This window comes from Ammospiza caudacuta, chromosome 28 (assembly GCF_027887145.1).
Source record: "Ammospiza caudacuta isolate bAmmCau1 chromosome 28, bAmmCau1.pri, whole genome shotgun sequence".
NCBI classification, from domain to species: Eukaryota; Metazoa; Chordata; class Aves; order Passeriformes; family Passerellidae; genus Ammospiza; species Ammospiza caudacuta.
The window spans coordinates 5,813,236-5,835,291 of NC_080620.1; the positions used below are offsets into that span (position 1 = coordinate 5,813,236).

Below are 22,056 nucleotides of genomic sequence, written 5' to 3' on the forward strand. Positions count from 1 at the left end.
AGCGCGGCGCGCTCCCGCTGCAGCCAATCAGAGCGCGGATCACGGCCCGGCCGCGCCGCGCCGCCCGGTCCGCGCCTTTGCGGCGGCACCGCCCGGGACGGGCCGCGCCGGGACGGGACGGGGCGCGCTCCGCACCGCCCGGTACCGCGAACGCGCTTCGTGCTGCCCCACAGCCAGCCAGCGAACCCCGCGAGGCTCAGGGTGAGCGTTTTATTTAACCAAATCCCCGCCCCCGAGTCCCGCCGCTGAGGCGGGCGAGCGGGAGCCCGTCGGGCTGCGCCGCGCACGGACGGTGCCGGTGATCGGTAACGGGGGAAGGGCTCCAGGCCCGTCCCGCTGTGGGACTTCCGCCGCGGCGGCGGAAGCGGCGGGGCGGGCGGCGCGGGGCGGGGCGGGCGGCGCGGGGCGGGGCCGCGCTCAGTGCGGGGCGGCGGCGGCGGGACGGGACGGACGGACAGACGGACGGACGGACGGACAGACAGACAGACACACACGGGACGGGACGGACGGGACGGAGCCGCGATGGAGAAGCCGCGGCGGGCGGTGGTGGTGACGGGTACGGGGCGGTGAGAGGGGAAATGCGGGGGGATTGAAGGGGGACCCCGTCCCTGCCGGGGCACTTTGGGGGAGCCCTTCCCCATTTGAGGGGGGGCTGCCAGGGAAGGGCAGGGCTGGGGGGGTTAAAGGGTCTGGGGGTGCAGCTGGGGGACCCCTGCTCCGGGCTGAGGAGCGGCTTTGGGGATCCTTTTCCTGATTAAAGTGACCGGGGGTAGGGGCGAGACCCCTCCCCGAATTGACCGGGGGCTTGGAGGGGGCGCTTCTGTGGAATGGGGAATTTGGGCGAGAGCGGGAATTTTGGGGACCCCTTGGCTTGGAGGGGGCACTTGGGGGACCTCTTCCCTGAGATAATGGGGGTTCCCCTCCCTAAGGTGAGGAGGGTCTGCTGTCCCATCAGGGGGGGCCTGAATGGGGAGCAGGGGCTGTTTTGGGGGGGCTGTTTTGGGGGGCTGTCCCCAGTGTGGGGCGATAGATGGGGCGCAGGGCAGAGTCTGGGGGGCTTTGGCTCAGGGGTGTCAGAGCTGGGGGGGTACAGCAGCGAGGGGCTTTCCTAACATTTACCCATCCAGCTGGCACTCGGATCCCCTTTTCCTATATGTGACCCCATCCCAAAGCTTTGCTCTTCACCAGAAGAAGGGAACGGATCCCCCCAAGGAGCAGGATTAATGGGGCGCAGGGAGGGGGGGATCCCGCTCTGAGCCCCCCACCCTGAGCCCCCCAAAGTGTGGGAGCTGCCCCCCAAGGCAGCCCCGAGGCTCTGGAAGGGAAGAATGAGCGAGAGGCCCCGGCCGTGTCAGCCCCTCCCGGGGTACAAAGGCAGCCCGGGGTGATTTGTGGGTGAGGCCGCCCTGTGACAAATGGGGAACTGGCCCCAACTATTCAGGTCTCCCCCAGCAGCTGAAGCCGGGGCCGTGTGAATAGCGGGGCAGCCGTAACCACGGGCAGAAAGTGCCTTTGGCAGGGAGCAGGTGGCAGATCCTGCCTTTCCCAGCCCCAAATCGGCGGTGACTAAACAGAAAACTTGCGTCAGGAGACGTTCTGCTGCTCCAGGCTCCTCCACGCTCCTTTTTTTCCCTTTTTTTTTTTTTTTTTGGGAAAATTTCAGTGAAGTCTGGTTGCGAAAAGGCAGCGGTTGCCTTGTGATTTGATAACTCCGTGGATGTCAGGAGGAATTCCCTTCAGCACTGGGGATTGTGTCGTGTTCCCTGTGGGTTCCCAGCCCGGGTAGCCGAGGATAAACGTTATTTGTGCACAATTTCTTTTTTAGAATCATTAAGGAGATAATCCCACGGCCATCCCTGCAGCTGGTTTAGTGCTAATGAGCCTTGCAGGGCTGGATGCGCTGCCCACAAAGTTCCCTCTGTTCCCCAGAGCAGGGATAACCCCAGCTGTGCTTGTGCCACTTGGGTTTGGAATTTGGAGCCAGGGAATCCTGCCCTGTGCCTGGGCACCTGTGGAATTCCAGCCTTTTTATTGCTAAAACATGGATTTCGTTTCTTTTATGGGATCGTCACGCTTTATTTGGGAATTCAGCTCCGGGGAGCCGTGTGGGACTTGCAGAAACAGCTGGCAAGGCATTAATTTGCCTCCTTCCCCCTGTCAGGGTTTGTCTCACACCCCTGCAGTTCTGCTCGCAGGAAAACACCCCCAGCTTTTTGGGTTTTGTGGGGAATATTTGTTTTGGCGAGGCGGGCTGAAATCCGCGGGCGTGGACGAGCCCACGCTTGGGAAATTCCTGCTGAGGTGCAGCCCGGGGAAGGGCGAACCCCACACTTCCATTAAGGTGTCAGCTGATATTTGTGGTCCCTCTCGGATCCTTTCAGGGGCTGGGCAGAATTTATGTCTCCTAATTGCGGCAGGCTCGGAGGGCAAGGCTGACATCTGAAATTAAAGCATATCGACGTTACGCCCAGATAAATTGCCCAACCTTTGTGTGCTTGCTCAGGGGGAAAAAAGAAAAAAAAAAAAAAGAGATAAAAAGGTGTTATGGATTACCAGTTAACTCCAAAGTTATTCATTAGGAATTTGGAGGTGCTGAAGGAAGTGGTTTTGGTGACACCCTGGTAGCCTTTGCTGGGCTGTGGGTGTGCTGTCAACAGCTCTGTTTGTTTCCTTGGGAGGTGTAATTAATGCTAACGAAGATCTTGGAGAGGACCCTGAGCGGGGAAGGAACATTTGAGGCAGGCTTGTGGAAGCATCTGCTGTGGGCTGAAGCAATCAGGAATAGAAAATCCAATCATGATTCTAATTCTGTGCCATCGGGCAAGTTAGCTGGTGATAACCAATTTTTCTAACCTGGGCAGGAAGGAAAATTCTACTCCCCAAGAAAAAAAAAAAAAAAACAAGTTTATTTTCAGTCAATTTATTGTTTTCTTTCACTGTACAAGGCTGGAGTTGAAATATTTCGGTGCAGGTGCCTTGTTTGATACTCAGGTGTAAAGAAATAAGGATTGAGAGGTAGAAGTGGAGTTTGTTTTTTTTTGTTTTTTTTGTTTTTTTTTTTTTCCAGGAAAGCTCAAACCTCTTTGCCACTTGAGTCAAATCTGTGAATTTTCCCTCTCTTGCAGGGTTTGGGCCATTTGGGGAGCACGCTGTGAACGCCAGCTGGATTGCAGTTCAGGTAACCCCTGAATTCCCCTCTTGGGAAGTGTCAAAATCGAGGACAAATCCCTACAAATTTGTGCTTTCAGCTCTTTTCATCACCTACAGCTTCTCCTGGAGCTCTCTGCAGATACCCAGCTGGATAATGTTTGATTCCCTGCTCAGAAAACAACCCCCGAGCTGGTGGGTTTTAATGGGATTGGGTTAACGTAGCTGAGGCAAGTCAGGAATTCCCAGCTTTGGGTGCTTTCTAAACGGGGCAGGGAGCGTGGAATCTTCCTGGAGGATTCCAGACAAACAAACCAGCCAGCCCAGGCGAGTCTGGGTGTTTTCCTCTCACTTCTGACTTGAGCCCGGGCCAGCTGGTTCACCTTTAAACCCAAGCTCATCCCTGGGAGGAGACTTTGGTGGGGTTGAGAGGCAGAGTCTGATTCCCACTCAGAGCTGCCTCATCTTCCCCCCTGGATCCTCCTTTCTCTATTTGGGAGGGTTTCTTTATTTGGGAGAAATGCTTTTCCTGCCTGCTCAGGAAAATCAGTTTTATTCCACTTGTGCCTGCCTGGGCACATCCCTAAAATCTGGAATATCCTGAGAGGGAAAAATCCAACAACTCCTGGCCGTGCACAGGACACCCCAAAATCCCACCCTGAGCCCAGGAGTTCACCTGGGTGAGGCTGGCATCCCTCAAATGAGGCAAAAAGAGGGAATTGAGCTATTTTTTAAGGGTTTTTTTGCTGTAAAAACACTTTTCACAGGGATGGTGCTGCCACATTATCCCACTTCTCCTCCTTTGTCACTTCTGGATGGGGTTTGTGGCAAAGCCCCTGGGAATTCCGTGGTACCTTTTAGTGCAGTTGCCCAGGGAATTAAATCTGTTTTTCTCCCCACCACGTCTCTCTCCCCTTCAGAGCTCTGAGATTAATATCTTCTTCCAAATGCTTTTAAATTAAATCACAAACTCTAATCAATTACAGCCAACTCGTGTCCAGCTGCCTGATGCGTTGGCTGGTGGGAGAAGACAAAACCTTTGCCTCCAAGAGCTTTTTTGGGAATGAATTTATTTCATTTTTGGGTTTAATTTTAATTTATTTTAATTTATAATATTAAATATATTTATTTAATCTATTTATTAAATAAATATATTTAAATTTGGAGGAATATGCAGGTTGTGGATGGTGGGAACAAAAACACAGGACGTTCCTAAAAATCAGAAGTGAGGCTCAGTGATTTGGTTTGTTCTTGCTGGTGTTGTAAATAGCTGCTTTTATTTTAGAGGAGACAGACAAAAGGGTGTTTTTGGAGCAGGAGGAGTGGTGGGTGTTGAGATGTTGCTTGAAAAGAAAATAAACAAACCTAAAGAGAAACAGCTCCGGGCGCTGGTGGCTGCTCAGCTGTGTGGCTGATGGATGAAGTCATCCCCTCTGCTTAAAATCCATTTTTAGGGGCTTGGGGGATGGCAAAACTCAGAGTTGGGTGTGTTTTGGGGGGTAAACCCAGATTTGGGGGTGTTTTGAGTGGATAGGCTCAGAACTGGGGATGTTTTGAGTGGATTTGGGAAGTTCTGGGTGGCTAAACTCATAATTGGGGGTGCTTGGAGTGGCTAAACTCAGAACTGGGGATGTTTGGGGTAGACAGACTCAGAATTTGGGATGTTTTGAGCGGATAAACTCAGAATTTGGGATGTTTTGAGTGGATTTGGGATGTTTGGGGTGGCTAAATTGAGAACTGGGAATGTTTTGAGTGGCTAAACTCCGAATTTGGGATGTTTTGAGTGGATTTGGGATGTTTTGAGTGGCTAAATTGAGAATTGGGGATGTTTTGGATGGATTGGGGAAGTTTTGAGTGGATTTGGGATGTTTTGGGTGTCCAAACCCAGAACTGGGGATGTTTTGAGTGGATTTGGGATGTTTTGGGTGTCCAAACCCAGAGCTGGGGGTGTTTTGAGTGGGTAAACCCTGAATTTGGGATGTTTTGGGTGGATTTGGGATGTTTTGGGTGTCCATACCCAGAACTGGGGATGTTTTGAGTGGGTAAGCTCAGAATTGGGATGTTTTGAGTGGGTAAACCCCGAATTTGGGATGTTTTGGGTGGATTTGGAATGTTTTGGGTGTCCATACCCAGAACTGGAAGATGTTTTGAGTGGGTAAGTTCAGAATTGGGATGTTTTGAGTGGATTTGGGATGTTTTGGGTGTCCATACCCAGAACTGGAGGATGTTTTGAGTGGGTAAGCTCAGAACTGGGATGTTTTGAGTGGGTAAACCCCGAATTTGGGATGTTTTGGGTGGATTTGGGATGTTTTGGGTGTCCATACCCAGAACTGGGGATGTTTTGAGTGGGTAAGCTCAGAATTTGGGATGTTTTGAGTGGATTTGGGATGTTTTGGGTGCCCAAACCCAGAACCGGAGGATGTTTTGAGTGGGTAAGCTCAGAATTTGGGATGTTTTGAGTGGATTTGGGATGTTTTGGGTGCCCAAACCCAGAACTGGAGGATGTTTTGAGTGGGTAAGCTCAGAATTGGGATGTTTTGAGTGGATTTGGGATGTTTTGGGTGCCCAAACCCAGAACTGGAGGATGTTTTGAGTGGGTAAGCTCAGAATTGGGATGTTTTGAGTGGGTAAACTCAGAATTTGGGATGTTTTGAGTGTATCTGTGATGTTTTGGGTACCCAAACCCAGAGCTGGAGGATGTTTTTGGGGTGGATTTGGGATGTTTTGAGTGTATCTGTGATGTTTTGGGTGCCCAAACCCAGAACTGGAGGATGTTTTGAGTGGGTAAGCTCAGAATTTGGGATGTTTTGGGTGGATTTGGGATGTTTTGAGTGTATCTGTGATGTTTTGGGTGCCCAAACCCAGAGCTGGAGGATGTTTTTGGGGTGGATTTGGGATGTTTTGAGTGTATCTGTGATGTTTTGGGTGTCCAAACCCAGAGCTGGAGGATGTTTTGAGTACAAACCGGCGGCTCCGTGTCGGGATTATTGTGAGTGAAAACATCAGCTGGGAGGCAGCGGGGAGGATTTGCCTCTCCTTGCCCCGTCTCAGCCCCCAGAGGCCCAGACAAAAAGGAACAGCATGTCTTTGAGCCGGGCTGAGGTGGGCATTGTGCAACTTTCAGACGGGGACTCCATGGAGCGCGGGGGACACAAAGGCGTGTCTGAGTCCCCGAATCCCAGACGCTGTGATCTGCATTTTAATAGCGCAAAAATCAATTAAACAATCTTTCTAAATCCTTCCTAGCTCTGGGGCTCGGCTAGTTCTGGTTTATTACGTCTTTTATTGTGCTGCATCCCGAGGATAAAATTCTCTCCTTTTTTTTTTTTTGTTCTGTTTTCACTGCTCCTGGTTTTATTTGGGTTCTCCCACAGAACACGGGCACGGTGTGAGTTTGCCCTGGAAGTGCAGTGAATTTCTGTCTGGTTTTGCAAGCTGACTGATTTTTACACATGGCTACCTTAAATAGTGGCAGCAGCAATCTGATAATGCTGCTGAAATGAAAAGTTTCGAAATTTCACCCAAAAAAAAAAAAAAAACCAATGAAATGTTTGGGTTTTTACTCACGGGGGAGAGCTTTCCTATAAAACCAGCAGGAAGAAAAACTCCTTTCTGCCTTATTTTAAGGCTCACAGCAAAACCACTCTGTGTTAATTTGGATTTGCTGTTTTGAGTTTTCATAATTTTAATTTTCAGTTCAGGATTTTAATTTTTTTTTTCCCCTTGGGTGCAACTTTTGCTGGGGAGGGACTTTCAAGAAGAAATCACTAAAATGAGGTTTTGTAATCTGGTTTTCTGCCCTCCCTGCTTTGACTTAGGTGTGGACACAGGTGTGACCTGTGGGCTGTGAAGCTGCTGGGCTCCTTCATCCCCCCAAAGTGCTTCAGGCTGAGGAGGAGGAGGAGGAGGAGAGGGGTCAGAGTGCATTTTGACATTAGGAAGGACAATTGCTGTCAGGGTGTCTAGACAGACCTGATAAGGATATTAGAGGCTCACAAAGAGCAGCATTGTGCAGGGGTCAGGGAATGGGTCACACATGTTCTGTGTGCTCTGGTTGTCAGGTGGACAGGGCTGGGGGGCAGAGCTTGTTCGGGGAGGGGGGGAAGGTCACAAACATCTTCATTATGGAGCGCTGGGCCTGGGTAAAGGAAAAGTTGGGGCTTGGTAAAGTTAAGGTTTAAGTGGCTGGAGGGTTCTGTTTTCGTCCAGCAAAACTTGCCGCCATCGAATCCATCCTCAGGAGCGCTTTCCTTCTGAATCCCCACCATCAAATCCATCCCAGCGGCTCTTCTCATCCCAACCACCAAATCCATCCCCAGGAGCTCTTCCCTTCCCCACCATCAAATCCATCCCCAGGAGCTCTTTCCTCCTGAATCCCCACCACCAAACCCATCCCCTGGAGCTCTTTCCTTCCCAATCCCCACCATCAAACCCATCCCTAGAAGCTGTTTCTTAATCCTTACCACCAAACCCATCCCCAGGACCTTTTCCTTCTGAATCCCCACCACCAAACCCATCCCCAGAAGCTCTTTCCTCCTGAATCCCCACCACCAAACCCATCCCCAGGAGCTCTTTCCTTCCCCACCCTTCACCTTCAGGAGCATCACTTCTCATTATTATTAACGCTCCTGAAAAGTGTTTGTTCTCCTCCTGAGGAGGCTGGCTGGTGGTTGAGCACTCTCATCTGTAAACTCCTTTATTGAGGCTCCAGGTAAGGTTTTGAAGGCAGATTTGTGCAGATTTGTGCATCCCTTCCGTCCAGCTGTGCTAATGAATGTCTGAGTGTGCCAGACACTAATCAATACAGCCAGGCTTTAATATCAGCCTTGCCCTGGGAGCCAGAGCCTGTGATTTATCATCCTTGCTCATATCTGCTGCTCTCTCAAAGTGTCACTTTGGCCTTTCTGGCCGTTTTAGTTATCTTAAATCTTGTTACATCCCTGTGGTTTGGCTGTACAAGTGTGAAAGGTGTTTTTTCCCTCAGTAGAAAACCACTCATGCTGATGAAAACACAGAAAAACGATGGCAAGACACTGCTCATGTTTAAATGGGGGAGGCCTCAAACCTCAACTTGTCTTCTCCTTTCAAGTGCCTTTAATTTTTAATTTCTAACCTGGGGGAATACAAGGTTGGAGAGTGAGAACAGCTGATCTGCAAGGAGGAAAACAAAACCTGAGGATTGCTTCAAAGAGCAGCTCGTGGCTCTGGTGACCGAATCCAAACCTGGAACAGAGATAAATTCAGGAATATTTTGAAATGTCCTTTGATGGCTTTTACTGGAGAACCTGTGGGCAGGGGGAACTCCCAATTTTGGGATCCAACAGTGCTTTCCTGTCAGAAACACTGGGGAGAAAAAAAACAAGCCCTTTCCTCTGGTTTTAAAGTCTTTGTAAGGTATTTAACTGCCACTTTGTTTTTTAAAACGTTTGGAGGAAATTGGCTCCGTTTATTGCCAGGATATTTGGGATGTTTTCATGGCAGAGAGGGAGGAATCGTTTACAGGGTTAGCTGAACCACCCCAGCCCTGAGAGCTCTTTATCTGGGAATAAATGTGAGATTCCTCTGCAGGCCAGCAGCCCTGGGTGATGGATGAAACCCTGCCAGTTCCACCTTCCCCACATTGTCATTTTTTTGGAAGGAGCAGGATTGTGACAGTCTCCCTCTATAAATATCAGAGCCAAGGCTTCCCTGGCAGCGTGGGTGCTGCTGGAACTCTTGTCAGTTAAATGTTGATTTCTGTGTCACACACACATCAGAGCCACACAAACGGTTCTGTGGGTGAAACTCTGCTTGCACGCAGGTGGGGAGATGCCTTTGTTGTTGCCATTATGGGTTTGGGGTTTTTTACATTGCTGTGAACTCACTGCAGGTGCTGTTTATGAGCTCACACAACCTGGTGTAAACTGTGTGTTAATTCCTCACTCTGCCATTGAACCTTCCAGGAGTAAATCCTCTGCTCATCTGTGTCTGACCATCTTGGTTTTGCTTTGCTGGTGCTTTCAGGAGCTGGAGAAGCTGGGGCTGAGGGATGACGTGGATCTGCACGTCTATGAGGTCCCTGTTGAGTACCAGACCGTGCAGAGACTCATTCCTGCCTTGTGGAAGAAGCACAGTCCCCAGGTGAGTGAGTAAAGCGAGGAGGAAAAAACCACCCAGCCAAGGGTTGGAACCTGCAGTGGGCACCATGGGAAGTCTCCTTTTTCATTTATTCCCTCAGCCTGGCAGTCCTGGCTGGATTTTTTCCTCTTTTGTGGTGAGAAATTTGTAGGATTTTACAGCTGGGAGTGCTGCGGCTCCCAGGAGCAGTGGGTGTGAAGGGCCCATTGCAAGGCACAATTCCTCCCAGGAATATTTCTGGGTTCCACATTCTCTGAACCTCAGAGAAAGGAAAAACACAATTCTTATCATTTTCTGTGCCTGTGTTTGTGCCACAGCAGAATGCAATGTGGAGATTGCTCACCCACAGTGATGGTGTTTGGTTCCTTGGCCTGTCAGGAAATAGCCCCACATTGCTCTGCACACAGAAAAGCAAGGCACAATTCCTCCCAAGAATATTTCTGGGTTTCACATTCTCTGAACCTCAGAGAAAGGAAAAACACAATTCTTACCATTTTCTGTGCCTGTGGTTGTGCCAAAGTAGAATGCAATGTGGGGATTGCTCACCCACAGTGATGGTGGTTTGGTTCCTTGGCCTGTCAGGGCCAAGTGTGTAACCCCACATTTCTCTTCACAGAGAAAAGCAAGGCACAATTCCTCCCAAGAATATTTCTAAGATTCACATTCTCTGAACCTCAGAGAATGATCAGACCAATTCTTATCTCATTTTCTGTGCCTGTGTTTGGCTTCTTGGCCTGTCAGGGCCAAGTGTGTAGGCCCACATTTCTCCTCACAGAGAAAAGCAAGGCACAATTCTTCCCAAGAAAATTTCTGGGTTCCACATTCTCTGAACCTCAGAGAATGATCAAAACAATTCTTACCACCCAGCACAGGTTGGACTCGATGACCTTAGAGGTCTCTCCCACCCTCATTATTGTGCGATTTTGTGATTCTGTGATTGGGATCTTGCACAACCCAACCCCGTCCCTTGTCCCCTGGCAGCTGGTGGTGCACGTGGGCGTGTCGGGCATGGCCACCACTGTCACCCTGGAGAAGTGTGGCCACAACGTGGGCTACAAGGGGCTGGACAACTGTCGCTTCTGCCCGGGCTCGCAGTGCTGCGTGGAGGGCGGCCCCGAGTGCATCGACTCCATCATCGACATGGACGCCGTCAGCAGCAGGGTCAGTGCCCTGGGCCTGGATGTCACTGTCACCATCTCCAAGGACGCTGGCAGGTACGGGGCCTTGGCGTCTTATCGCTGTTGTGTCCTTATCACAAGGGTTTCACTCCTTCGTGGTGTTTTCTCGTGGGCAGCTCCTCAGAGCACCGAGTCTTGTTCGCAGAGCAGCCACTGGCCTCAGTTCCCTCCTCAACCAGTTATATATTTACATTTATATTACATATTTATAAAATATATTTATAGTTATATTATATATTTAAATATATTTATCTATAAATATATTAAAATGTATATATTAAAATGTATATATAAAATTCTATAAAAATTCCTGCCTCACATCCCCCTAAATCCCTATATATATATAAATACGTATAAAAATATATATTTTCATATAAATCACCAAATCCCTATATATATATTAAAAATATATATATTTTGTATATAATAATGTATATTTAAAATTTTATAAAAATTCCTGCCTCACAACGCCCTAAATCCCTATATATATATATATATATATATATACATAGATTTTAAAAAAAATTATATAAATCCCTAAATCCCTCTCTATAGATACAAATATATATAAAAATATATATTTTATATATAATAATGTATATTTAAAATTTTATAAAAATTCCTGCCTCACATCCCCCTAAACCCCAGGGTGCCACCACGATGCTGAACGATGGGGACCTCACAGCTCATTTTATCTGTTTTTTTCCCTAATTTTTCACTGAATAACCCCTGGTTTTGTGTTGCAGGTACCTGTGTGACTTCACCTACTACACCTCCTTGTACCAGAGCCATGGGAGGTCAGCGTTTGTCCACGTGCCTCCTCTGGGGAAACCTTACTCTGCAGAACAGCTGGGCCGGGCCCTGCAGGCCATCATAGAGGAAATGCTGGATTTTTTGGAGCACTCTGAAGACAAAATCAATTGTCAGCATGAACACTGAGCAGCCTGGCCAGGAGCTCTCCTAGTATTGCACTTCCAAAAATTTTTCCCTGCTCTGATGAAGTATTGGGGGGAAAAAAAATATAAATCAAGCAACAGTTCCAGACCCAGAATTGGAGACGTCAAAAAAAAAAAAAAACCAGAAAAAAAAAAGGAAAATTCTACAAATTCTGCTTAGAAATTAACTTTTTTTTGTTGTTGTTGAATCTGTGAGCTCCAGCCTGAGCAACAAAGGATTCCGAATCTCTTCTTTAGGACACCTGCAGCTCCTGATTCCTGAGGGATTTGTGCTGTTTCTCACCTGGGCCAGCTCACCCAACCCTCTTGTGGCTCATTCTTGACATGAAAGGTTTGCTTCCAGGTGGTTTTGGGTTTGTTTCCCCCTCTCCTGACCCAAATTCAAGGTGATGGTGTGGAAGCACAGCTGGAGCTGTGGGGTTGGCATGGAAAGCAGAGTTTGGTGGGCATGAGGAGCCTGGAATTGCTCGGCTGGAATGGAAAATGATTTTGGGCACTGATTCCTCTCTCCACCCCCTCCAGACACCTCAGGCTGCTTAGCTGCAGTAGAAGGGATGTGTTTGGGATCCTTTTGGAACCCAAATCCAGCTGGATTTTTTTTATTTTTAATTTTTGGAGCCTGATCCTAAACCTTTCCAAATCTCTTTTTCCCTCTTGGCCGCCTCCCTTCCTCAAGGGCCTCCTGTACCAAACACCTCGGTTCAAATGTGTCCAAAACCAATCACTGATGGATAAAGAGCTTTGCTGAGGGCCACTTTCCCCACGGGAGATCTTTATCCTGGTGCTCCATGCTGGTTTTGAGGTGAAGGTTCAGTAATTTATAATTTCCCCAGCTGCAAATTCCCCCCGTCGTGCTCCAGGTTAGGAGAGCAACGTTGAACTGAGATCCCAGTCCCACCTGGGTTTGAGTGGGGGCATAAAAATGCAGATGGAAGTCTTCAAAATCCCTGCAAAAAAAAAAAAAAAAAAATCAAATTTCAGCTCTTCAAACCCAATCCCGCTGCCTGGGAAGCAGAGGGAATTATTTGAAATTCAGGAATTCTGCTCAGAGTGAGGATTCCAGGCTCTTTCCTGGTGTCCCCTCCCAATGGGAGGGCTCAGAAGTGGTTCTGGCTGCTCCTGGGGGTTTCCCCAGGGATTCTCTTGGGCCTCGGCAGGCGATGCTGGTCCTGTGGGGAGATTTGCTGCCAAATTTTGAGATTGCAGCAAGGAAACCCAGCTGGATTTGGAGCAGGACCAGACACCGGACCTGGGAGCTGAGGCCTCGTGGAGAGGCCACGTGGACGGAGAGGTCTGTGATGCTTTTACAAATAGATAGAAATATATCTATAAACAGCATTTTAAACATTTTAAAGGTTTTTAAACCCCGTGGTTTTGAATTTCTCTGGTGCTGACTGGCTCTGCTATTGTAACTCTCAGTGAGAGCTGCCCTGGGCTTGCCAGGAGAAGTCTGGTGACAAAACCCATCCTTGGAACCCCCGGGATGGGACAGAAACTCTGCAGTGAGGGCACCTGGGCAGGGGGATGTGTTTGGATGGACCCAGGGAAATTCCTCCTCAGTTCTCCAGCCAGGAATTTGCCTTCAAGGGAGATATTGTCATTGCCATCCACTCCAAGGTAGCACTTGTCAGATTTCCTGATTAGTAATTTATTTTATTTAATATTTTGTTGAAATCTTCATGCTTTGACACAGTTTGTTTTTGTTTTTTTTTTAATTTTTATTTTTGTGATTAGTTGAGCTCCTTATCCCCATAGCATTTATTCCTTTGTTGGTGGGAAGTTTTTTTGTCCTGGGTGTTTTTTAGCTGCTAAACTTGGGGAAGAGGAAATGTCCCAGGGGGTTTGGTGACGGAGTAATTCCAGAAAAACAAGCAAAAAACTGAATTAATTCACCTCTGATGTCACTGTGGGTGAAATGGAGGTGGGAAACCAACAGATTGGTGAGGCTACAGCAAAATTGCAAGGGTGGAATCTCAGCAGGGACCCACAGAGGGGTCAGGGAGGGATCAGCATCTCCTGGTGAGGTGTTCCCTGTCCGTCTGTCCGTCTGTCCATCCCTGGTTCTGCACCCCTGGGTGTGTCTGGGGGTGCCCTGGCAATGTTGGGGGTGCCCTGGGTGGATCTGGGGGTGCCCTGGATGAATCTGGGGGTGCCCTGGCAGTGCTGGGGGTGCTCTGGGGATGCCTTGGATGAGTCTGGGGGTGCCCTGGCAATGTTGGGGGTGCCCTGGGTGAATCTGGGGATGCCCTGGCAGTGCTGGGGGTGCTCTGGGGATGCCTTGGATGAGTCTGGGGGTGCCCTGGCAGTGCTGAGGGTGCTCTGGGGATGCCTTGGATGAGTCTGGGGGTGCCCTGGCAGTTCTGGGGGTGCCCTGGATGGGGCTGGGGGTGCTCTGGATGGATCTCGGGGTGCCCTGGCAGTGCTGGGGGTGCTCTGGGGATGCCCTGGATGGGTCTGGGGGTGCCTTGGATGAGTCTGGGGGTGCCCTGGCAGTTCTGGGGGTGCCCTGGGTGGGTTTGGGGGTGCCCTGGATGGGGCTGGGGGTCCCCTGTGTGGATCTGGGGTTCCCCCTGGCAGTGTCTGGGGGTGTCCTGGCAGTTCTGGAGATCACCTGGATGGATCAGGGGGTCCCTTGGCAGTGTTGGGGGTGCCCTGGATGGGTCTGGGGTCCCCCTGGCAGTTCTGGGGGTGCCCTGGCAGTGCTGAGGGTGCTCTGGGGGTCCCCTGGGTGTATCTGGGGTGCCCTGAATGTGTCTGGAGGTGCCCTGGGTGTGTCTGGGGTCCCCCCCTGGCAGTGCTGGGGGTGCCCTGGATGGATCTGGGGGTCCCCTCTGTATGTCTGGGGGTCCCCTGCCATGCTGAGGATGCTCTGGGGGTGCCCTGGGTGGGTCTGGGGGTGCCCTGGCATCTCTGGGGTCCCCCCTGGCAGTGCTGAGGGTGCTCTGAGGGTGCCCTGGGTGGGTCTGGGGTCCCCCTGGCAGTTCTGAGGGTGCCCTGGGTGGGTCTGGGGGTGCCCTGGCAGCTCTGGGGTCCCCCCTGGCAGTGCTGGGGATGCTCTGGGGGTGCCCTGGATGGGTCTGGGGTCCCCCCTGGCAGTGCTGGGGATGCTCTGGGGGTGCCCTGGGTGGGTCTGGGGTCCCCCCTGGCATCTCTGGGGTCCCCCCTGGCAGTGCTGCTGCCCCAGGCTCCAGCACACGCAGCAGCAGCTCCGTGGGCAGAGCAGCTTCCCCACGTGGGTTTGCTCAGCCTGGGGAATTAAATCCTGCTCAGCACCTAAAAATATTCATTAAAATATTCATTTCTCTGGCTGCTCCCTGCCGTTCCAGGGGAAGATCCCCGTGCCTGCTGGGGGCCCTGGGTGTGTCAGCATTAAAAATCCCATTTTTTGGGGAAGATTTTGGGCGTTGCTTTTCCTCCTGATCTGTGTTTGGGAAGCTCCATGTGATCAGTTCCTTAGAAAACATAATTTATTTTATACTCCTTTTTTTTAGGGGGATTTTTGGGAAGTTAGCCTGAGGTTGTGTTTATAAAAGGTGTCTTGGTGGTAGAGAAATTTCCTGTAGCCCAACTGGGGGAAAATGGCATTAAACTAATTTTATTTAATATGACCTAAATTAAATACTTTGGGGTTGGGTTTTGTTTTTTTTTTTTTTTTTTTTTTTTTTTTTTTGGTCCAATTCCCAAAGCTTTTCCTATTTTCCTAAAACTAATCCCTCTTTTCTTTGGGAGTAGGACATCAAACTGATGCAGAGCTTCAAAAATCTGATGTTTTACTGAATCCCATTTGCTTTCCACATCATCAATTAACAGAATTTGCTAATTTGCACTGACTGGGAGACCTGCTGCCAACCCAGAAACTTTGTGCTGGTGAATAAAAGGAAGTTCAGGTGGAGCTCATTCCCATGCCTGAAATGTGGGGAAAACGTCCAAAAAAATCTGAAATTTTGGGGTGCTGTGAGTGCAAAACCGTCTGTGGGAATAAAGGTTCAGGGGGGAAACGGGGCTGAGGAGTTTTGGTGTGGAAGAGAGGATTTGGGGACGTTCTGCTGGATTTAGGGTCTGGTGCCATTCCTCTGCCTGCAGCAGGGTCTGCCCCGTGTGGTTGGGATGACAAAATTCAATTGTTCCAGCCCCAAAATGCTGCAGGGGAGCTCCAGAGACTCAGCAATGTCCCAGCTGGGGGATGCTGCTGTGGGAGGTGAATTAAAATTGGGAATTTGCTTTAAAACCCCAGGAAAAAGGAGTTTGGGAGGCTCCTGGCCTCCAGGATCCCTGGAAGCGAATTAAACTGGGAAATCTGATTTAAAATCACAGGGAAAAGGAGCTTGGGAGGCTCTTGGCCTCAAGAATTCCTGGAGATGAAATAAAACTGGGAATCTGCTTTAAAACCCCAGGAAAAATGAGTTTGGGAGGCTCTTGGTCTCCAGGACTCCTGGAGATAAATTAAAATTTGGAAATTAAAATTAAAATTTGAAGTCTGATTTAAAACCTCAGGAAAAGGAGCTTGGGAAGCTCTTGGCCTCCAGATTCCCGTGGGATTTGACCCTTGGGGATCCCTCCCATCCTGAGGGGTTCTTTGGGGTGGTTAAAGGATTTTTGGGGGGTTTTTGGGGCTGAAAATTGGAATTCACCTTCCCCGGAGCATCCCCCAAGCTGCCGAGCAGAGGGAGAGGAGGGAAGGGATGGAAAGGTGAGGAAGAGGGTTTGGGGCGAGGTTGTGGCAGAGGCTGCTGAGCTCCCAGAGTTATTCCAGTTATTCCCTGCAGGCTTGGAGACGGCATTAAAAAAAAAAAAAAAAAAAAAAAAAAACTAAAAAAGTTGCTGTGCTTTGGGATAAATTTGGGATAAATTCGGGAGTTTTGGGGATGGTGATGCTCAGGGCAGGGAGTCATTCCTGGAGGCAGGGAATGAGGGAATTGTCACCTCCGTGGGATTGGAAAATCCCCACTTGGGGCTGAGCTCACCTGTGGCCAGGTGTGGATGGAGCATCCAACCCTCCCTGTGTGAATATTGACCCTCCCAGTGCCTCAGCAGCTGGAAATTGGGATTGTTCCAGGTGCTCACACTGCACAGCGTCCCAGGGGTGCTGGTTCGGGTAAGGAAAGGTTTAAAAAGCAATTTTAAATCCACGGAATTTGTTCTGATGCTCAAACAAATGACTTGGGTCTGGGTGGTCTTTGAGGTCCCTCCCAACCCAAACCATCCCTGGCTCCTCTGGCTCCTTGCCCTGGTGGGTGGAATTTTTTTAGGAATTTTTTTTTGGGAATTGCAGGAGGAAGAGGAGGAGTTTCTTCAAACCCAAAATGGGAAAAGCCTGGGAAGGAGGGAACTGGGTGAATCCCACAGGAGCTGCAGCAGTGATGATGATGATGATGATGATGATGATGGGCTGGCCATGGGGGGTTGAGGGTTAATTCCTTTTCGTTCCTGGATTTCTCCCGAATTTCTCACCCCAGCCAAGGCTCAGACACGGAGCTGCTGCAGGGGGGAGTGGTGGTGTCCAAAATCTGACTGAAAATCAGGATCTTTAGGCATAAAAACTGTTTTCTCTATTTTTTTTTTATTCTGATTTCCAGATTTCACCCCACAGCGCCGGCGAAGCTGTCAGCAATGAGTTTGTACAGATCCTTTCCCAAAGTAACTCCCTCTCATCTCCTTTTACTTTAATACTTTATCCAATAATATTTTAATGACTTAATTTTATTTTAACGATAGGAATTTCAGAGTTGCAAAGGCTCTTTCTAAATTTATTGACTTGGAGGAACCCCCACCCACTTGTTGATACCATAAATACTTGTCTTGATCTAGATGAATTTCTTATTTTTGCACCAGAATCCCTAATTTTTTTGCAGTATAAAGTGCACTTTTTCATAAAAAAAAAAAAAAATCTTGTATTCCTGTCTGATGAGTGTCTTATGTGCTGAAAGGGAAATTCTGCCAAAACTCCAGAGCTGTTAATTCCTCGAGGTGTTCGCTGAAACCTGGGAATAAAACCAGATTATTTTTAAGGCAAAACAGGGAAGGAAATGCCTCCCCACGTATGGGAATTGATGATGGGAAATGAAATTATCACTGCCCTTGCAGAAAACCCCGTGGGACTGCAGATCCCCTCTTTGGGTCCTCGCCTGCACCAGCCTCTTCAATCACAAATGTTTACTCTGATGATCAGGGAGTGCCTTGTCCTGTGCTGGGCTCACGTGTGGGAGGCAGGAGGGGATGGATTTACCCGGCGTGGGGTGGGAAATTTGGGCTGGAAACCCCTGGATTGGTGAGAATCCCAATTTTTATCCCTGGGTGCTCCTCGGGGGCTGCGCTGAGTGCTGAGGTGGGCTCACACTCACACACACGGGCAGCAAACAGAATTTCCATCTTCCCTTTTTGGTTGGGTTAACCCAAATCCTGATTATTTTTCTCTTCCATCCTCATTTTTGGGTGGGGTTAACCCAAATCCTGATGGTTTTTCTCTTCCATCCTCATTTTTGGTTTGGTTGACCCAAATACGGATTATTTTGCTGCTCCATCCTCACTTTTGCTTGGGTTAACCCAATTCCTGATGGTTTTGCTCTTCCATCCTCATTTTTGGTTGTGTTAACCCAAAGCCTGATTATTTTGCTCTTCTATCCTCACTTTGGGTTGAGTTAACCCAAATCCTGATTATTTTACTGTTCCATCTTCACTTTTTGGTTGAGTTAACCCAATTCCTGAGGGTTTTGCTGTTCCATCTTAACTTTTTGGTTAGGTTGACCCAATTCCTGATTGTTTTGCTCATGTTTGGTTGGGTTAACCCAATTCCTGATGGTTTTACTGTTCCATCCTCATTTTTGGTTGGGTTAACCCAATTCCTGAGGGTTTTGCTCACTTTTGGCTGGGTTGACCCAAATCCTGATGGTTTTGCTCATTTTTGGTTGGGTTAACCCAATTCCTGATTATTTTAATGTTCCATCCTCATGTTTGGTTGGGTTACCCCAATTCCTGATGGTTTTACTGCTCCATCCTCATTTTTGGTTGGGTTAACCCAATTCCCCATGGTTTTGCTCATTTTTGGTTGGGTTAACCCAATTCCCGGTGGCTTTGCTCATTTTTTGTTGGGCTAACCCAATTCCCCATGGTTTTGCTCATTTTTGGTTGGGTTAACCCAATTCCCCATGGTTTTACTCGTTTTTGGTTGGGTTAACCCAATTTCCCTGTGGTTTTGCTCGTTTTTGGATGTTTTAACCCAATTCCCCATGGTTTTGCTCATTTTTGGTTGGGTTAACCCAATTCCCCATGGTTTTGCTCGTTTTTGGTTGGGTTAACCCAATTGCCCCGTGGTTTTGCTCGTTTTTGGATGTTTTAACCCAATTCCCCATGGTTTTGCTCATGTTTGGTTGGGTTAACCCAGTTCCCGATGGTTTTGCTCATTTTTGGATGTTTTAACCCAATTCCCCATGGTTTTGCTCATTTTTGGTTGGGTTAACCCAATTCCCCCGTGGTTTTGCTCGTTTTTGGATGTTTTAGCCCAATTCCCCATGGTTTTGCCGTCTCCTTTAGGGGCGCGCTGTTCGTCCCGACCCTTCCCCAGCCCCGCGTGTCCCCGGTGGAGCCGCCCGGTGTCCGCGTGAGCGTCTCAGGTGTCCCCTCGCGCTCCTCGGGGCTCCCGGGGCGCCACTCCCGGCCCTTTGGGGCTCCTGCCGTGTTCTTGCAGTGCCTTGTAAACCCCAGCAGTGCCCCCGACCCCGAGGGGCTGCGGGCTCCCAGCTTGTACTGCCAGACTGGACTTTGTGATGAGGATTTGAGCCCCCGTTTCAAAGGAAATAAAAGAGTTTGACTCTGACTCTGAGTGTCCTCTCGTCTTTATTGGTTCTAAAGGTGGTGGTTGGTGCAGACCTGTTGCCCTGTCCACCCTAAATGGTGTCCCCAGGTGCCACATCCACTCCTTTACCCCTAAATCCTGTCCCCAGGTGCCACATCCACATCCTTACCCATAAATGATGTCCCCAGTTGTCACATCCACACCTTTATCCCCTCCAGGGATGGGAACTCTGTGCTGGCAGCTTTCAAGCTTCTCTCTCTCTCTGCTCAGCGTGCCTTCCCCTCCCTGCCCGCATCCAGGAGCTACAGATGGATATTCTCTGAATTCTCTATATTCTCTATATCCTCTATGTTCACTATATTCTCTATAGGATATTCTCTATATTCTCTGTATTCTATTCTCTATATTATATTCTCTATATTCTCTGTATTGTCTACATTCTCTATATTCTCTATATCCTCTATATTCACTATATTCTCTATAGGATATTCTCTATAGGATATTCTCTATATTCTCCACATTCTCCATATTCTCTGTATTTTCTTTTCTATATTTTCTATATTCTCTATATTTTCTGTATTCTCTATATCCTCTATATTCTCTATATTTTCTGTATTCTCTATATTCTCAATATTCTCTATATTCTCTATGTTTTCTATATTCTCTGTATTCTCTTTTCTATATTTTCTATAGTCTCAATATTCTCTATATTCTATTTTCTATATTTTCTGTATTCTCTATATCCTCTGTATTCTCTATATACTCTATATTTTCTGTATCTCTATATTCTCTATATTTTCTGTTCTCTCTATATTCTATATATTCTTTATATTCTCTATATTTTCTGTATTCTCTATATTCTCTATATCTTCTGTATTCTCTATATTCTCTATATTTTCTATACTCTGTATTCTATATATTCTTTATATGCTCTATATTTTCTATACTCTATATTCTCTATATTCTTTATATTCTCTATATTTTCTATACTCTATATTTTCTATATTCTCAATATTCTCTACATTCTCAGTATTCACTATATTCTCTATATTCTGTGCTGCAGGGTGGGATTCCCTTGTCCAGTTCCCAGCCAGCACCGTGGCTCCAGCCTGGAGTAAATCCCTGGAGGAAATCCCTGCGTGCTGCCCCTCGGGAAGCACAAACACCCCGGTGCCAGAGCATCTCCGAGGAGAGGGGAAGGTGCTCGTGGGGTGATGAGCCCTTCCCAAGGCACATTTCCATTTTTGGTGGTGGGACCAGAGGCATTTCCTGCCCTTCCCGGGCCTGAGGGGGTTGGGAATCTGAGTTAATCTTTGACCGTGGGTGCAGCCCAGGCAGGAATTTCTTTGTCCAAGTGGAGCAGAAGTCTCATTTTTGGGAGATGCCGTAAACTGGCGGCATCAAGAGAGAAAAATGTGATTCCTGCTGTGGCGGGGCAAAAGCTGGTTTTTTTTTTCTTGCTGAGCCATCGTGGTTGGCTTTGATTTGGAAACATCCAAAGGTCACCTCAGTGTCCGCTCGGCTGATGTGTCCTGACAGCAGCCAGCGCTGGGAAAACTGGGGCTGTGCCTTCCCAACCATCCCAGCTGGCAGCAGAGACACAGCCCTGGACCCTGTCCCTGAATCCTGCCCCTCTCCAGCCCTGAATCCTGCCCCTCTGTGCCCCTCTCCAGCCCTGAATCCTGCCCCTGAATCCTGCCCCTCTCCAGCCCTAATCCCATCCTTCTGTGCCCCTCTCCAGCCCTGAATCCTGTCCCTGGACCCTGTCCCTGAATCCTGCCCATCTCCAGCCCTAATCCCATCCCTCTGTGCCCCTCTCCAGCCCTGAATCCTGCCCCTCTGTGCCCCTCTCCAGCCCTGGATCCTGTCCCTGAATCCTGTCCCTGAATCCTGCCCCTCTCCAGCCCTGAATCCCATCCCTCTGTGCCCCTCTCCACACCTGAATCCTGCCCCTCTGTGCCCCTCTCCAGCCTGAATCTTGCCCCTGAATCCTGCCCCTGAATCCTGCCCCTCTCCAGCCCTAATCCCATCCTTCTGTGCCCCTCTCCAGCCCTGAATCCTGTCCCTGGACCCTGTCCCTGAATCCTGCCCCTCTCCAGCCCTGAATCCCATCCCTCTGTGCCCCTCTCCACACCTGAATCCTGCCCCTCTGTGCCCCTCTACAGCCTGAATCTTGCCCCTGAATCCTGTCCCTGAATCCTGCCCCTTTCCAGGCCTGAATCCCATCCCTCTGTGCCCCTCTCCAGCCCTGAATCCTGCCCCTGAATCCTGCCCCTCTCCAGCCCTAATCCCATCCTTCTGTGCCCCTCTCCAGCCCTGAATCCTGTCCCTGGACCCTGTCCCTGAATCCTGCCCATCTCCAGCCCTAATCCCATCCCTCTGTGCCCCTCTCCAGCCCTGAATCCTGCCCCTCTGTGCCCCTCTCCAGCCCTGGATCCTGTCCCTGAATCCTGTCCCTGAATCCTGCCCCTCTCCAGCCCTGAATCCCATCCCTCTGTGCCCCTCTCCACACCTGAATCCTGCCCCTCTGTGCCCCTCTCCAGCCTGAATCTTGCCCCTGAATCCTGCCCCTGAATCCTGCCCCTCTCCAGCCCTAATCCCATCCTTCTGTGCCCCTCTCCAGCCCTGAATCCTGTCCCTGGACCCTGTCCCTGAATCCTGCCCCTCTCCAGCCCTGAATCCCATCCCTCTGTGCCCCTCTCCACACCTGAATCCTGCCCCTCTGTGCCCCTCTACAGCCTGAATCTTGCCCCTGAATCCTGTCCCTGAATCCTGCCCCTTTCCAGGCCTGAATCCCATCCCTCTGTGCCCCTCTCCAGCCTGAATCTTGCCCCTGAATCCTGCCCCTCTCCAGCCCTAATCCCAT

At 49.4% G+C, this 22,056-nt stretch overlaps 1 protein-coding gene across 1 annotated transcript; it reads left to right on the plus strand.

Moving 5' to 3' along the window:
• Window positions 1-454: 454 nt before the first annotated feature.
• Window positions 455-13,367, plus strand: PGPEP1 (pyroglutamyl-peptidase I). Its single transcript, XM_058821299.1, has 5 exons — window positions 455-556; window positions 3,126-3,178; window positions 9,151-9,267; window positions 10,246-10,478; window positions 11,189-13,367. The coding sequence occupies exons 1-5, from the start codon at window positions 523-525 to the stop codon at window positions 11,379-11,381; spliced, it is 630 nt and encodes a 209-aa protein (XP_058677282.1). The 5' UTR covers window positions 455-522; the 3' UTR covers window positions 11,382-13,367.
• Window positions 13,368-22,056: the final 8,689 nt, after the last annotated feature.

Bases quoted from the DNA above. Each gene is read 5' to 3' on its own strand.
- PGPEP1 (XM_058821299.1), top strand. From the start codon at position 523: ATGGAGAAGCCGCGGCGGGCGGTGGTGGTGACGG. The intron at 9,268-10,245 runs GTGAGTGAGTAA...GTCCCCTGGCAG, and splicing joins GGAAGAAGCACAGTCCCCAG to CTGGTGGTGCACGTGGGCGT. The intron at 10,479-11,188 runs GTACGGGGCCTT...TTTGTGTTGCAG, and splicing joins ATCTCCAAGGACGCTGGCAG to GTACCTGTGTGACTTCACCT.